This window comes from Diadema antillarum, unplaced genomic scaffold, assembly GCF_040938485.1.
Source record: "Diadema antillarum isolate AM-2024a unplaced genomic scaffold, OU_Dant_1.0 seq00001905_RagTag, whole genome shotgun sequence".
Classification (NCBI taxonomy): domain Eukaryota; kingdom Metazoa; phylum Echinodermata; class Echinoidea; order Diadematoida; family Diadematidae; genus Diadema; species Diadema antillarum.
The window spans coordinates 345,061-362,712 of NW_027272571.1; the positions used below are offsets into that span (position 1 = coordinate 345,061).

General features: G+C 38.5%; 1 protein-coding gene across 1 annotated transcript; it reads left to right on the forward strand.

Moving 5' to 3' along the window:
• The first annotated feature begins 225 nt into the window (after positions 1 to 225).
• On the forward strand, positions 226 to 17,304 carry LOC139713099 (saccharopine dehydrogenase-like oxidoreductase). Its single transcript, XM_071624854.1, has 11 exons — positions 226 to 651; positions 4,857 to 4,963; positions 5,986 to 6,066; positions 7,482 to 7,611; positions 8,060 to 8,109; positions 9,218 to 9,348; positions 10,788 to 10,905; positions 11,476 to 11,595; positions 12,531 to 12,699; positions 13,604 to 13,685; positions 15,024 to 17,304. Exons 1-11 carry the CDS (start codon positions 471 to 473, stop codon positions 15,130 to 15,132), a joined length of 1,278 nt encoding a protein of 425 aa, XP_071480955.1. The 5' UTR covers positions 226 to 470; the 3' UTR covers positions 15,133 to 17,304.
• Positions 17,305 to 17,652: the final 348 nt, after the last annotated feature.

The following is a 17,652-nucleotide window of genomic DNA, read 5'->3' on the forward strand; positions in this document are numbered from 1 at the left end:
CCCACGATAGTTTCTCTTACCCATTCTCGCTGTCTGGTTCTTCACTCTCACAGCCTGAACTCAGCAGGTAAACACGTGCAGAGACAGATACAGATATTCATTCGACATACGATTACGCAACGAGCCTCTCACCTACACGTCACGTACACACACACAGCTCCCCAGGCTCGTCGTCGAGATTTCAGGCGTAGCCACATCGCCACAGCAGTGAACTGCACACAAGCTTACAGCAAGGAGCCTACTCTTAGATCTTGCCGTCCATGTTGATCATTCGCCGTTGCTGTAGACTGTGGTCAATAACTTCTCCGTCTGTCTGATAAAGAGACTGGGTTCTTTCTTATGCCATCATCTCTTTGACGGAAACTCACAGAAGCCATTAACCGACCTGCGCCTGCTACAAATCGAGCCGAAAGTTTTGTTTATCTCCTCCCGACTTGACGCTGCAGTACTCACACTGTGATCAAGAAATAATGGCAGCACCATCCAAGAAATACGACTTGGTAGTGTTCGGAGCCAGTGGCTTCACTGGGCAATTTGTTGTTGAAGAGTTAGCCAGACACCAAGAAGAGGAGCCGGCGCTGACATGGGCTGTGGCAGGGAGAAATCTTGAAAAGTTGGAAAGTGTCGTGGCACAAGCAGCGACAGTAACAGGTAATAATGGCAGTGTGATAATCTGAGACAGAGTCAGGGGTAACTGCGACAGCCGCCACACGCAGTGTGGCGCGCCTGGCGGCGCGGTCTCCGGGGCTAGGTCAGGGGTAGGGACTTTGTGTCATCAGGGCCAGCTAGAAGTTGGTTTTACATCTAACTTAACATTAAAAAGGCTGTAAATTTATAAGTTCCCTCAGCTTATCAGTAGACTTAATCTAGTGAGGGGAGAGGTGCGGTAAATTTCTTCCGTATCTGTGACGATATCTCATATTTTTGAAACCCAAACTCCACCAAAATCACAGGAAATACTAAATAGGGTCTAGATCTAGAAAGTCTATCTTGTGTTCAGTCTTTCATGAAATATATTTGATATTTTATTGAAATAAGTTGATGGTGCGCTAGCATGACCATATGCTGTGCTTTGCATGTCATCCCCGTGCGCCAGTGTACAGCGAAAGGGCTGTGTATATCGTTAATGGGGCATGGGAAGCGTTGATATCAACATTGATTTTCATGTTGTCGTTTGAATTAAACAAATCATTCTTGGCAAGCAATTGCAGCATATAATGCAATGCTACTTGTCGGAGTACCGTACTTGGGCAGTCTGAACCTGGCGTCCCCCATCGGCCAGCTACAATGTATTTAATTGAGATCCTCTGTCTGTGTTTGTGTGCACTCGAGGAACTGCATTTCTTAACCAACTTCATTCAACTGGCTGTAATCATTTTGTACTTTGGGATATTTGGCTAGCTCCAGATCCTGGTCAGTTGAAAGATATATCGCATCGATAACTAATTTCAGTTGCAGATTTTACCTTTTTAGGGCAGAGTATGCTGCAATTGCTCGCGAAGAGTGAGCTGCTTTGAGAAATGACATAAAGGCCCATATTCACGAAGGTGGTGCAAATGAAACCATGGTTTAAACCATGGACAAAAACCATGGAGCGCCAAGTGTCGCACGGAATATTTCGTTACGAAATTGGTCATTTTGTCGACAAAATGACCGTTTTGTTAACGAAATTATCATTTCGTGGATGAAACGTTCATTTAGTTACAAAATATTGTCATTTCGTTACAAAATAATCATTTCATCGACGAAATGACTGATTTTGTAACGAAATATTCCATGCGACACCTGGCTGTCCATGGTCTAAACTATGGTTTCATTTGTACCACCTTTGTGAATTAGGGCCAAAGAGTAGACCCCAATATCAACACTTCCTGAACCCCATTATTAATTGGTTCAAATATATATGAGTGACTTGAAATAGTATTATATGCGATTTTGAAGTATTTCCTGTGAGTTTGGTGCAATTTCATGCTGTGGAATTCGAGATATTTACATATATTATGCTTATAAATATGGATACAAACACTTGTACAACCATAAGCGTCGTGAGGAGGGATATGGTGCTGTTATGACAATTTTAGCTTTTGTTTTTTCAATTTGAAAATCATTTTTATGAGATGACAAGGATGTCTTTCTTTTTTACTGGACTATTTACAGCTGTACCTATATTACTCATGAATGAGACCAAGGTTCAAGTCCAAGCAGCAGCACAGCAATGGATAATTTGCTTGTGCCCCAGAGCAATGCATGTTATCATTGATTGCACATGTCATCCTTCAGAGGAGACGTCAAGCTGTCACTCCCTAATGGTTGCTTGTTTACAAGCATTCTTTACTTCTTTAGCAACCACATAGTAGAACAAAGCATAATTCAATGAGATTCAATTTGGAATCATTATAGGCAATTGATGAAAACTTTTGTTACTAACATTCTATCATTACACTATTTACAGTTATCATGCAGGATTTGCTTTCTTGGTGAAACTCACTACCATTAATGTAATACATGCCATTATATTAATGGGTGTAGTGGCCTTGGTTGCTAACACTGTTTGCTATTTAATGAAAAAATAATAATTTCTCGCACATCTAATCAAAGGGCAGGTTCTGCTGATCAGATGACATACATGCGAGTGAAAGGGTTGGGTACATGTACATAAGTGTCCAATTGTTACATCCCTCATATTGATCAAAATTTCTCTTCTTTTTTTCTATTGCTGTTCAAATTTTGTTGAAGTGTCAGTTCTCATACAAACAGCTAATGAAGATGACCTCTCCTATAACATCAATGTCATGATAGACTTCCACTCATTTTAGATGTGACTGATGAATAGGTACATACTAGGTTATAATGTCCTTTAATAGATAATGAGCCTTAAAAACTATCATTTGAATGAGGATGGATATCAGTATCATTACCTGACACATGTGACTTGTTTTATCATCTGAGCATATAGTATTCTAAGCTTATTTAATTGAAAAAAATATATGATTCTTGGTATTGGTATGCTCTGTGGTGAGATGGATATCATGACTGTTTGACCATACAATACATGTACAATACATACATTCATATTCAGTAATTCTATGAACCATGTTAATGTTGTATCCAGTAATTCTATAATGTCCTATCTCTTTTTTCTGGTCTCTGTAGCATTTACAATAAGTACATTCCCAGGCAGCCATTCTTGTTGTTCTGAGAATGTCAACATTTTATGCAGAGATTGTCATTTATTCACTCTGAACATACAAAATTGATGATATCCCATTTAGAAAATGTAATTGTTGGGCCTTTGGGTATTTTAAAGGGAAGGAAAGACATTAAAAGTTTACGTGCCGATTTACATACCCAAAATTTATAGCATACTCTGTACAAAATTCCACTCATCTTTAGTTATGAGAAATCCTGTGTTAGGCAGCACAATTTGTACATCAAGTTTTATCCTATTCATATGCTCAAGTATGCTTATTATGCACAGTAATATACAAATGATGCACAGGATAGAGTGCGTTAGTGTAGGCGTAGTGCACTCAAGGGTATTTACAATTGTGAAACATGCACGAGGCGAAGCCGAGTGCATGTTGCACTACATTGTAAATACCCGAGAGTGAGCTACGCCTACACTAACGCCACGAAATAATCCTGTGCATCATTTGTTTTATAAAATGGGTCGAAAATTCGAAAACTAACATCATTTTTCAGCGTTTTTCACGTACCTTTGTGGGTCAAGACGTCCGAAGATGTTCGTCCCAAACTTTTACGCACGTCGCACTCGCGGAAGTCCCGCACATACAGTATAAGTATAATGGGGGGTTGGGTTTCCGGACACCCGCATGAAAACTTACTTATTTTACATAGAATATGCACCCTTTACCTTAAAGACTTGATATAGACTCCTCATATAGGCCTACTAGACAACATACTCTGAAAACGGCGTGAGAATTAACCTGCTAAATCGTTGGATTTGCTCTTCAAAGTGACTCCATGTACGCGTCCCGTCCCAAAACGCTTGGTCTACTGTACTGTACAAAGTGTACGTATAGTACAGTATACGTACGTACGCCACATATTATGTTATGCACAAGGGAAGACAGGCCGGCCGGCCGGCAGCCCGAACTAGAAGTTGTTTACAGGATTGACAGCGCGTACGCGTATGCATGCAATTCATCAAAGGAGCCGCCGCGCGCACAGACGATCGGCAATCTACCATAGGATTACAGGCAGTGCAGTTGTACTGAAGTAAAGGAAGGAGGTGTGTCTCATTTCAGCGCTTCCTATTGGCTACATTCTTGAACCCATTTTATAAAACTACGATATTCCCTTCATCCAAAGCCAATTCTGATGAAAAGATTTTAATAATGAAATGTTTGCGCAGTAGCCACTGCAGCTGCCATGGTAATTGCTGTAGAAGTCATCGATCCTGTAGCACAGAATTTCTTTTGTATACAATGTACCAAGTATGTATGCATGGGTGTTTTGTATGTGTGCATGTGTTCGCATACTAGTACATATGTACAGCTGTATGTGGTACATAGTGTATGTTACAACAATGCCCTGGGAACAGTCTTGCTTTGTTTTTTATTTTGTCTGCCCTTTTATGTGCAGGCCATGTCTCAAGGTCACCTTTATCTGAGTGTGTTGTTTAAACACAGATGTCACTGTGTCAGCAGAATTTGCATCCTGCAAATTGATAAATCTTTACTTTTATTTCTGCAGGCTGTCACCCAACACAGTCTGAATATCATGAAACATACCATTAGGGCTAGACACCAACGTTATAAGTGTGATCATTCTATACTAAAGTGTTCATTTTCTTTCTATTACATCAGACAAATCTTTACCCTTATCTCTCCCAGACAAGGACCTGAGTAAAGTGGGCATGATAAAGGCCAACGTACATGACATGGAGTCTCTAAATGACATGTGTAGCCAGGCAGTGGTTATCCTCAACTGTGTCGGTCCAGTAAGTTTAGAAGCCATATTGCATCCTACGAAGAAAATTGTTTTCATGTGTGTTGCTAGCTAATATCATGTTATACGGAGAAAGTCGCATTGCTGTAATATTTTATGTGTGTCTAAAACAGACCGAGAAAATCCCTGTTGTTCAAAAGTAACTTGTGAGTAACTAAATGATAGCTACAATGTATTCATTTTAGCTATTTTTTCCTTGATTTGCAATAAAAAGGTAGAGTGAATTTAAAGGACTTCATGTTAAAGGAAATGTGTTCATAAGCTTTTAGTATGTCATGTAAAACATGCATGTGGACATACATTGTACTACATGTACACCTAATGCAGAACAGATAAAGCAAAGACATGAATAGAACTGCAAAGGTGACCCTCATAACAGCATATTTACCTACTTCAAATTACTGAAGTACTGTACAATTTGGACAAGGACTCTCTACTCCTGTCGGCAAATGCCCATTCATTTTACAATGTTCCAGTCCATTGGAGTCTTTGTTTCCAGAGCATGTGGGTATAAAACACCCAGCTCATATTAATATTCACATAGTCCAGTTAATGTTTGTTTGTTTTGGACTGATCTTCAAACAGTAAGCAAAGATTTGGATGAAAGATGGTGCATTGCATTTTCATGCATAATCAACCTCTGTCATTTTCACATCATTAGTTTTCTTTTATCTTTACTTTTCTCACCAATGGCCAATATCAACTCTTAACATGTTTGCATTGAAGAAACACATTTTATTTCCAAATTGGGAAATTTGAGTCTAATTTCTGATTTTATATCATCCTTGATTGATAATCAATGTTTTATTATGCTGGCACAGGAACATTACCAGTGCAACAATAATTGTGTGGCTAATGACAGTGTTAAAGGGCAGTGTGACCAATGACCATGTATCCTACCTCATCACGAGGTGTGGGGGGGGGGGGGACTGAACATGTCCAGGACAAGAAGAATAACCATTCTTCTGACTTACATGTATTTCCCAACTTCTGATTTGTTTTGTGTGAGTATAGTACAGGTTCTTTGGGGAGCAAGTGGTGAGGGCATGCATCGAGAGTGGATGTCACCATGTCGACATATCTGGCGAACCACAGGTGGGTCATGTGATTTTTAACCCGTTGAGGACGGTTTGATTTTGATACAACACGCATTTTCCATAGGCACTTGCCCGAGTATACTTGGGACTCGTCCTCAACGGGTTAAGCAATGAATGAAAACGTACAAAGATTTTGGGTTACTGGTATAGCTTTGAAAGTACATGTAATGTTTTCTTTGATCATATAGTAGATGACACTTTCCTGTTCATTGGTACCGTCTGTAAATGAGCAGGTCTAGAATGTGAAGCATGCCGACAGTAGTTTGTTTTGTGTTAGTGGTGAGGTTTGTGAAAACAAAAGCAAAAACAAAAGTGTGTTTCGGTGACCTGTCTTCTTTCAGCACCGTAAAACAGTGCGAGGTTGTTTCTTTTGATATTATTGCAGTCCTGATGAACAGTCGTTGAATTTAGTGGTCCTACTTTAAAACACATGGCAAAATTTCAACTTAAAAGTTCTATTCACATTTTGCTTTTGTGTATATGTGTGCTTCTATTCACATTTTGTTTTTGTGTTTATGTGTGCACCAGATACAAGTGTATTTTATATGAAAAGGAACAAATTGTTTCTTATCTGTAGAACTGTAAGGCTGATAGCTTTACTATTTATCAAAAACTTTTTTCTAGCATTCAAGTGTGCACACACTTTTCTCTTTTTCTTGTTCCTTTCGTACACACACAGATGTACATGTATATGTACACATTCACTCATCACTAAAAAAGAGCGGATTACTTTTGCAGCCTTGTCTTCTGGATATTCAGCTTAAATAATTTGTTTGATCTCAGTTAGATGAATCAACATCACCAGCATCACATGGATTCATGAAGTGAGAAATTTTCAAAGAAGAACACTCCTATCAAACATTTCTACAATAGGCGTTTTCACATCAGCCCATTGTTTCGAAATAGCACGCTATTTTCTGACTCGGGGAAATTAACCCAATCACGAAATAGCGCGCTATTTGATAATGTGAACACAAATTAGCGCGCTAATTGTATCGCTCTGATCGAGAAAATTTCTCGAGTCCAACTCGGGAAATTTCTGAAATAGCGGGATAGTAGCGCGCTATTTGATAATGTGAAAACGACTCGAGAAATTAGTGCGATGCATCCCATCATGCCTAGCATGTGTGACCCGATCAATCGAGGCAAACTGCAAACAAATCATGAGGAATTTTTGAGAGGGCACACACATTTAACTGATGCTGTTTGCACATACTCAGCTGTCGAATTAGCTCGAAGAAAATGCGGGCTAATTCTCTTTGGGCTGATGTGAATAAGAAATGAAATAGCGCTCTAATTCGCAATCACGAAAAATATCTTGAGCTTGGATTTTTATCGGGCTGATGTGAAAACGCCTATTGAGTTTAGTTTTAGTTCACATATGCTTGTACTGTCATTTTCCCCTTTTGCCAGTTTCTGGAAGGCATCCAAGTCAACTATGGCGAAAAGGCCAAGGAAGCTGGCGTCTACGTGGTCGGTGCCTGCGGCTTTGACAGCATCCCGGCAGACATGGGCGTCCTGTACACCAAGCAGCAGTTCAAAGGTCAGATTCACTCATGATGCTCGCTCCAGTGTACATTTAATCTTTTTTGAACATTCCTGTGAGAAATTAAAGGCCATCCATGTGCATCTGCTGAAAATTGTGTTTTTGTGTTTGATGTTTGTTTGTTTGTTTGTTTGTTTTTGAACTCACTGTACATTGCCTGGGAATACCACCGGAAACAGCAGGATGTATGCTTTGTGTGTGCTATTTGTACGACTGACTTCCATGTGTGCTCATTTTGTGACTCTCCACCAAAACTGCATCATTATTCAGAGAGTTTTCTTAGACTACCAGCATGTCTTGTTCTTCCTGCAATAAACTACACCGTACACTCTAAAATTTGCAAGGAATGAGTCATGCTGGATAAAGAAATACCTTCATGACCTCTTTACTATTTTCTACTGAGTTCTTATTGTAGATATCATTTTCCCCTTTTTGTGTTATGCAGGTATCCTAAACACTGTTGAAGGCTACCTTAGTTTCAATTCAGGATCAGAAGTAAGTTAATGAACTGATACGCTTTACTTTCAGGATTTTCTAGGGTTTCTTTGTGTCATCAGAAAATGTTAAGTTTGAAAATTTTGGTTTTTTGACATCAACTATCCTTTTATTTTTTTTATTGAGGAAGAGATGATTTGCATCTAATGCGTGCCCACATGTTCATTAAATTACATGTACGTCTAGTTCCTATTATTACCAATTATTGGAAGAGTCTGATTTCCAAGCCATAAGCCAAATCCTAGTTCTTGCCACTATCCCCTGAACTACATAACTCTTGCAACTGATTGACAAATTGCCTTTCATCGACATAAACACACACCTGATTATTCAGTGTTTTTGTTGTTGTTGTTGGGTTTTTTTAGCGATAGCCATAAGAAAGACTATGAGAACACAATGATGTACATAACTCCTATCCTCAACTTTAACACAATCCTTAACCACAAAATCCTTGATGCCTATTTGAAAGAATACAAGTAAAGTACAATATGCTGACAGTGTATGGATGTCTTCTTTTCATGATCAACGAGGTCTCGGAAAAATTACAGGGGAGCAAGAGCCTAGGAGGTGACTCATGAGTAGTTCAGTTATTCATCAATGTCTGATACTTGATAGGGCTTCTCAGTATAGCTTTTCTTTCAACGGACACGGTATATATTTCAACTCTACTTCATGTTGTCATGGAAGAGAGAATTTGGCCCACAATTGCAACAATGCAGACATCATGTAGTGCAACATACATTCATTCTCTGTTTACCCATCTCTTCTTACACATATCTATCACTAGTGACACATAAATAAGGAGGTTGTTTTGGATCTGAGCGCAAGACAGAGCACCCCTTCTCACATTTTGCAAAGCAAACACGAAAAGCGACCCTCGCTTCCTAAACCATTGTCTGACGTGGCGGTAATTCCTTCCACATTAGGAGATAGGAGGCTCATCAGGGAGTGTTGTGTTTCACAAGTGTAATTTTCTATGGCAGATCGCTCTGATTTCACAATACATTGCCAGTTGTAATGTGAATAAGTAATGAAGGTGTATTTAGATGTGCTCTGCTTTCCATTCCACGTAGCAATTAGTGATGTTAACATTCTGGTCTCTTTACAGGGTTTCTGTGGTCATTATGCGACGTGGCAGTCAGCCATTCATGGATTCGCCAATGCCAAAGAATTGGCCACGTTGCGCAAGGGCATGAACAATAAACCCCTCCCCAAGTACACGCCTCGTTTGACTCGAAGGTGGGTGGGTTCTCAGATAAGCTGATGGCAAGATGGAACATACAATTTATCATTATTGTGATGAACTGTTTTGTTGATTATTGATTTGTTTGTTTGTTTGTTTGTTTGTTTGTTTGGCTAAGTGAAATTGTATAAAGGATTGTGGATATATGAACAGATCAGATAGATGGGTGCATTGAATTTATTGATGGATAGTTTGGTTGGTAGAGGAATGGATGGTGTGGTACATGGATGGATGGATCGATGGGTGGATGGATGGATGGATAGTCAGATTGATAGAAGAATGAATGGTTTGGTTGATGTATGGATAGATGAGTGGATGGATAGTTAGGTTGGTAGAGAAATATATGGTTTCTTGATGAGTGGATGGATGGATGGATAATTGGACTGGTAGAGGCATGGATGACTTGCTTGCTTCATGGCTGGATAGATAGTTGGGTTGATAGAGGAATACATTTCATTGTATATGGTTTGGTTGATGGAAGGATGGATGGATAGTTGGGTTGATGGTGAAATGGATGGTTGATAAATGGATGGATAGATTGTTGGGTTGATGGAGGAATACTCTTCATTGTATATGGTTTGGTTGATAGAAGGATGGATGGATGGATGGATAGTTGGGTTGGTAGAGGAGTGGATGGTTTGCTTGATGGATGGGAGGATAGCTGGATTGACAGAAGAACAGATTTAGGTCGATGGACAGGTGGGTTTCTGGATGGATGAATAAAATTGTGGATGGATGAATTGTTACAGGAATGGAAGGTTCGGTTGATGGATGAATGAATGGATGAATGGTTGGGTTTACAGATGGCTGACTGGATGGATGGATGGATGGTTGGGTTGATGAATGAATGGGTTGTTGAATGGATGGATGAATGGATGGATGAATGGATTGTTGAATGGATGGATGAATTGCCAGGCTGACAGAGAGATGGATGGCCATATGGAGGAATGTTAGATTAATTGATGGATAGACAATAGCATGTGGAAGGATGAATGTATGAGTGCATATGGATTGATGAAGGATGTAAAGATGAATAGTTGAGTTATAATAGATTAGTAAATGGATGGATGGGCTATTTTTAAATAGTGTATTTGTGGATGGATTGATGAGTCAGTGATTAGATAGATGGAAGTAGTCATAGATAGATTATCAACTAGAACATTAAAGGGATGATATTGCTGATAAATTTGGCATAGAAATAGCACAGTCTACTGCTCTCTCAGGAGGGAGAGCAGAGTAAGGAGGAGAAATGATATATTCAATATAATTATTTTGTCAATACTGAGTGAACATGCACTTCCAGTTAGTATTGACCTAATTTCTTGATTACCAGTATTCCTTAACCCATCATACGGGAACCTGGTGGCCTGTGTATTAAGTCAATGGCTATTTCCAAATTCATTATAGAATGGGTTAATATGTGTCTTCTCCATAGGCCACAGGTCTTCTTCAGCAAAGATGCCAACAAATGGAGCCTCATGTTTCCTGGAGCAGATGCCTCGGTTGTAAGGCGGACTCAGCGATTCCTGTATGAAAAGGATGAGGAGAGACCGGTAAGTCTGTGACTTGCACATTTGTTTAGATATCTGGTACCACATGGAATGAACAGTGGGTACATGAATTAAATTTCACCCATATTTGCGGTGTTTGTATGTGTGAGTGTAAATGTGTGTACTTTGGAATTCAGTGGCTTATGTTTATAAGGACTATCCAAGGGAGACGGGAAAATGGTTCAATGGGCGGTTGATATTTATAAACAGTTTCATGAGAAGATGAAATGCTGTAATTTGAAGTAAAATTATACAACAGAGGTCATAATGGACATGTACTATTGTATGGATATAGAGGTTTTGACAGTTGCTCGGTCCACATGTAGCTTGCTGTTTGGAGATAGAAAGTCTCAACAACTTCATTCTTTTAAAAGATATCAAATCTACTAGATGTACTGATACTGAACATATTCAAGCAAGAAATAGCAAGGATCGATGAAGTGAATTTGGAAGGAAAACTTCAAAACAAATATTTTTGTTTCACACCATCTTAATGCAATAGCCAAGGATGATGTAATGATATATTTCCCCATGTGTCACTGTTTTCTTTGGTTCCATTTTTTCCCCCTTTAGATTCAGTTTGGAGCATACATGACAGTCGGCAGTCTGTTTTGGCTCATCGTGACCATCTTCTTTGGAGCCATCTTCAGTTTCTTGGCCAAGTACAAGACTGGCAGAAACCTCCTTGAAAAGGTAGCATATCAAAGTGAATATATCTTTAGATTGTAAATATATTCTCTTTTGTTTCAGGTTGACATGAGTAAATTATGATATTTGTGGGTATATCATGCGCTTTGCAAAAACCATAGACAAATTTATGAGCAAATGTTTCATTCTGTGAGTTTCCATTCTTGACAGACTGTGTAGTTGAGTAGTAGTGAAACAAAGAGCAACACCCAAGTATGTATGTACTCTTCGATGAAGATGTCTGATTTTGATTTTATACGTCCGTTTAAATGTAAATTCATGGATGATGTTGGACAAGTTGTAGGAGGATATAAAATTTATTTAATACCCTGGAATGAAAGACAGTCACCAGCCAGTTAGCAGTGAGAGGGACCACGATTGCCAAGATTTGCATCATCACAACTACTTCATCCTCCTCTGTTTTCCTTTTTTTTCCTTTGTTAAATGCTTCTTGTACTTTAATCTTATTGTAGCTGTTGCTATAATGATCACTGTCATTGTCATTTTTTTCCATTATCATATTTTTTCTTATTGTTATTAGTATCATAATTGTTTTACTTATTATCAGTAGTTGTAGTAGTAAAAGTAGTTGTAGAAGTAATAGTAGTAGTGGTAGTAGTAGTAGTAATAGTAGTAGTAGTAGTATGATATCATTGTATCTCCTATCAGAGTTATTGTCATCGTCATATCACCTTCATCATTATTTGAAGTTTTATTCTTGTCATTAGTTTAAGTGTAAATAATGTTAAACTACTTTTCTTATCAGTACTCGTGATTCTCATTATACTGACATATTAGTTTAAGTGTAAATAATGTTAAACTACTATTCTTACCAGTACTCGTGATTCTCATTACTGACATTTACACCTCCACCTATTCCACTTTCTCCTTGTCATCATCCTCACTGTCACTACAACTTCCTGACCTTTGATTGCTTGCAGTACCCCACGCTGTTTTCTGGAGGGGGATTCAGCCATGCGGGTCCGACGAGGAAGCAGATGGAGGGGAGTTCATTCAGCATCACCTTCCAGGGAGAGGGCTTCACAGACGAGGAGGCAGAAAAGGGTGGGAAGCATAATACCAAGATCACCACACAAGTGAAAGGGCCAGGTATGTCTGCTCAATATGATCATCAATTTTACTGTTGTTGTTGTTGTTGTTGTTGTTGTTGTTGTTGTTGTTGTTGTTGTTGTTGTTGTTGTTGTTGTTGTTGTTGTTGTTGTTGTTGTTGTTGTTGTTGTTGTTGTTGTTGTTGTTGTTGTTGTTGTTGTTGTTGTTGTTGTTGTTGTTGTTGTTGTTAATGTTGACGGTACATGTATTATATAGAATTTTTTCATGAAATCAAACATTTTTAAATCTGAAAACCTTCGTATATATATATATATATATATATATATATATATATATATGTATATATTATATATTATTATTGTATTATATATTCTTATATATTTGGTATGATAATGGAAATGAATAGACAGTAGTTGCCATGGAATGATAGCAATGCAAAGTCAAGGTAAGTGGTCACTCTACATTGACAAAATATGTCTTTCTTTTTTTTTGGGAACACCATATCAACTAGGAATGCCCAGTGATTATATCATTTGGCATTGACAGATATAAATCAGCAATAATTTGTATGAGACAACACAGATGAAAGCTCTTAGTCATGGTCAGAGGTCACTGAACTTTAGCACAAAAAAAAGAGAAAGATATTGTCTGACCATAACTTTAATATAAAAGGTCAAACAATGCTACCATTTGATATGATGGATAGAAGTAAATACAGACATTTTTCATTTGTGTGAGGAGGGGATACAGGTCACTCCTCTAGGTCAGTGGTCAAGGTCTGTGAATGTCCATGTAAATGTAAGTGAAGGGTCATACTTGTGTTGGAATACATTGATTGTAGTGAGAAAAAAGAGGCAGCCCACTCAACTGCCTGCTGCATGTACATTGCTCTCGTTTCATTCTGCAATTTGCTAACATTCTTGTCAATCATTAATCTTTCCAGAGCCTGGTTACGTGGCCACACCCATCGTGATGATCCATGCCGCTCTCGTGATCCTGGATGAACAGGAGAAGCTACCCAAGGGGTGAGTTTTGCCACTCTCACTCTCTTTTTACCCCGTTGAGGACGAGTCCTGAGTATACTTCGGCAAGTGTCTATGGGAAATGCGTGTTGTAGCAAAATCAGCTCATCTTCGATGGGTTAATCTTTATGACTCATGGCCTAAGCAGATCATCTTTGTGCCTTTAGCTTTGAGCTATGCTGTAGTGAGCAGTGAGTTGGTGACTGGAATAGTTGCATCAGGTGCAGCTTTCTTGGGAAACTTTCAGGATAGACACCTCCAAAAAATGTGAAGAGATGTCCTCTCTTTCTCCATAACACCGTTGAAGATGAGTCCCGAGTATACTCAGGCAGGTGTCTGTGGGAAATGCATGTTATAGCAAAAATAGCTCGTCCTCAACAGGTTAAGACTCTATTAAGACTATGGTTTCCAAAGGTCTCATCAAACAGCACAGGTTCTGGGCAGAAGAGCTTCTGTTTGTCTGTATAGTGTAATATTGTAAGTATTGAATTTTTGTAGTTTAACTCCCTTTAATTACTGGTACTTATTACCTCTGCCAAGGAAGGAGGAGATTAAGTGATCATCGGCGTTGGTTTGTCTGTTTGCAAAATAACTCTGAAAGTTGTGAACAGATTCAAATGGAACTTGCAGGAAAAGTCAATAATGACACAAAGAACAGATGATTAAATTTTGGTAGTGATCCAGGAATTTTTGTGGATTTTTGAAAGGTTTTTGGTGTTTTTACATATACATGTACAGTCAGTGATCTTGGGAGTTCTAGCTGCGCGTACTGGAGGTTTACATACGTGCACTAAAGCACATGCTCTGCTCGGGCAAGGAGCCGTGCAGCTGGAAGCTGATGACAAACAGCTTTGATAAGGCTTCTATCAATCATTGGGAACTTGCGTGCATGTATGGATGGAAATTAGTTGCTAGCATGGCGGAGGTCTGCGCTCTCCGAGTGTTTTTCTAGTTCACTATTCGCTTTATTACATTGAGTATTTACTTTAATTCCATAGCTGCATTCACTGCATTGTAAATTATGTTCATAGAAAATTTGAAAGCTGTGTTACACTAGGTGCTTTGTTGTTGGCTTTAAACATATCCACAGATTTATCCTATTCTATGGCACACATGCATGTGGTTTTAAAGTAATCATGGCTTCAATTTCAAATTTGCAGGGAAATGTTGAGAGAAACCGACACTGCTATACAGATTTGCAGCAGGCACTTTAAAAAAAATAGCATCATGATTTATTAATTCATCTGTGATCAGTCCATCTTAACCCTGCACTGTCTTGTTAACCGTGTTGCATTATGTGTATTTTCTGTGAAACAAAATGACTGTTTTTTATTCTTTCAGTGGTGGTGTCTTCACCCCTGGTGCGGCATTCGCCAAAACTTCGCTGCTCGAGCGCCTCAACAAACACAACGTAGAGTTCTCTGTCGTCTCTGCGCAGACTTCCATCTAAAGCTTGCAAACCTACTCATCTAATCACCACCGAAAAGTTTCCGGTTTTGTGGAAGGATTTCTTGCAACATTTTTGTGCACAGGAGAGAAAAGCATTCTTTTCACCACGTGGGTCACTATGTGTTATCCACAAAGAGTCGCAATCAATTACGGCAATATGATGTTCAACGTTAATCTGTTTTGTAACAGACCATGTTTGATTAAGCTGATAGAGCACATCAATAGCAGTACAGGTATCTGCATGCTTATCGAGATTAAGACAAAACATGCAGTAGTTTAAGGTGGCAGCAATTGTCTTAATTTTTGAAATTTGGTTTTGAATATTTGTTTTTATATTTATTCAGACCACATTGTTAGGGAATATCACCAAGATGACTACACTGGCTCCTTAAAATTAAGTATTCATCAATTTTTCCATGTGTATGGTGTAATATCAACTCTTTCAGACCTATTCGTATCGTTCATTTGAGAGTAAAGATATATTTTTATTTTTTTAATGGTTATGACATGGTCATGGACTCCGATTAAATCTAATGAGTGGTACATGCAGCAACTATGTTCATATATATCTACAATGGTGGAACAGTGTACCATATGGGTAGGTGGCAGAATTTTATGAAAGCTTTGGTTTTCATTATTGATAAATTGATTTTTGACAAGGGACTGTAAGTTCCAATACTTGATGGTATAAGTGAAGTGTACAGAGATTTCATTTCAGTTATACTTCATTGATTTATTGATAGTTGTTTTTATGCTTCAGGCCCAAAGGGTGCTGAAGGCATGTTTTCTAAAGTGCATGCATATTGTTTATGAGCGGCCAAGCGCTCGCAAATTCATTATCAAAGAGAAAACTAAAATCTTGTGCATCTTGCCTGAATTGAAAGCATTGTGTGTTCATGCCAATCAAGTGTTGGTCGTCATGCGTAATCTTTCCTCAAGTAGCTAAGCTCCAAAATTAATACATTTCATATCATGATAAGATAAATCTGATCCATATTATGGTGTCTTTCTCATTTGAAGCATGATTTTTATTCTTTGTTTTTTTAATGCAAGATAAGGGTGTCATTGTTATATTCTGGCTGATTATGTTTGGTATATTTTGCAGCACGAGAGCCATGGAACACATAAAAATGTGACCAGAGCTCCACACAGTCAAAAGCTTGATTTGAGTTAATGCACATACACTGGAATTTCTCATCATCGTGCCGTTCATATGCTCTGCACTCTAATGCCAGTGTGTGCGACGTAATTTTCTTATCACTGTGTTGTTTTTATGCTCTGTACTCTGATGAAATTATGTGCAAGCTAAATCTCTTACAATTATCATCATATATTTCAAACGACACATAAACATCATATTGTCTTAATGCTCTGCACCCTATACGTACTGCATTTGCAACCTTTTGACATCTATAGCAAGGTATGATGTATTGCACGTTGGTATTGGCCCACACAACAGCCAGCTAAATGGTTGATGTGTTAGTGAGGGCTCACTATCTGTAAGATACTTTCAGGTTGGCTGTACGTGAGCAAAGAATTTAATCCTCGTCCATGATATCAACCCAGTGAAGATGGTGAAGCTGAAGAAGCCCTTTCTTTCCTAAAACTTTTTTTTTTCCAGACCAAGACTTGCTAACACTGCTCTGGAAGGATATAAGTTGACTTTGCAATGGATTTTTTTTTTTAATCACAGGCGTTACACTAATTTGCAAAAGTGCCAACAACATTTTCTCTTCTTGCAGGAGAAAAAAAAAATGAATAGTATCGGTACTCTATTTATCAGCAGGGTGTATTTTCAGGGCATATTAACCAATATTGCTCCAGTAAGACTGCAATTCACTGGCACTGTAAGTCATAGTCAAGAGAACTTATATTCTCATATATTCCCCCACCAGTGTGCGTCATGTTACGTGATAATTATTTGATTGATGCGGACAGAGCGGACTTGCTATTAGACTTGCACTTTTATATTTCATTTGCTTTTTCGATAAAACTTTAGATAGAAGTGAATTCCACAATACGAGTAAGAATTTGTTGGTTATTTTGTGAGCCTTCCACGACTTTATGTGACACTGGTGGCTGTTGAGTAAACACTTCTTACAAGAAGTCCATCATATGTCCTAAATTCTTCTCATTCTTGACCCTCGTAAAGTGGATTATTGTGATGTAATTCACATTTTCGCAAGTCATTCATCCAGTGTGTTTCTCGGAGCATCGTTGATTCCATTTAATGTGCTTGGGGGGACTCCTTCAATTCAAAGAATATTTTATAATAATGGTTTACAATAATAAACAAATTAATGAATCAACCAAAAAAGGAATTTTGAGTAACTATTTGTGATATGACTATCTGGATAAGTGTCTGTGGTAATGATATTTTCATTTCTGACCTTGTGCGAGTTAATGTGACCTTCACTTTTACGGAACCTTGCTACTAGTTTCAGCATGTATAGTAGAGTTGTTGACTTGCTTGTCAAAACCATGAATGAGAAAGTGCAGAAATTCTGTGTATCAGACCAAC

Excerpts from the sequence above, each read along its gene's own strand:
- LOC139713099 (XM_071624854.1), top strand. The coding sequence starts at position 471 with ATGGCAGCACCATCCAAGAAATACGACTTGGTAGTGTTCGGAGCCAGT. Across the intron at positions 9,349-10,787 it reads ACGCCTCGTTTGACTCGAAG|GCCACAGGTCTTCTTCAGCA; the intron begins GTGGGTGGGTTC and ends TCTTCTCCATAG. Across the intron at positions 11,596-12,530 it reads GCAGAAACCTCCTTGAAAAG|TACCCCACGCTGTTTTCTGG; the intron begins GTAGCATATCAA and ends GATTGCTTGCAG.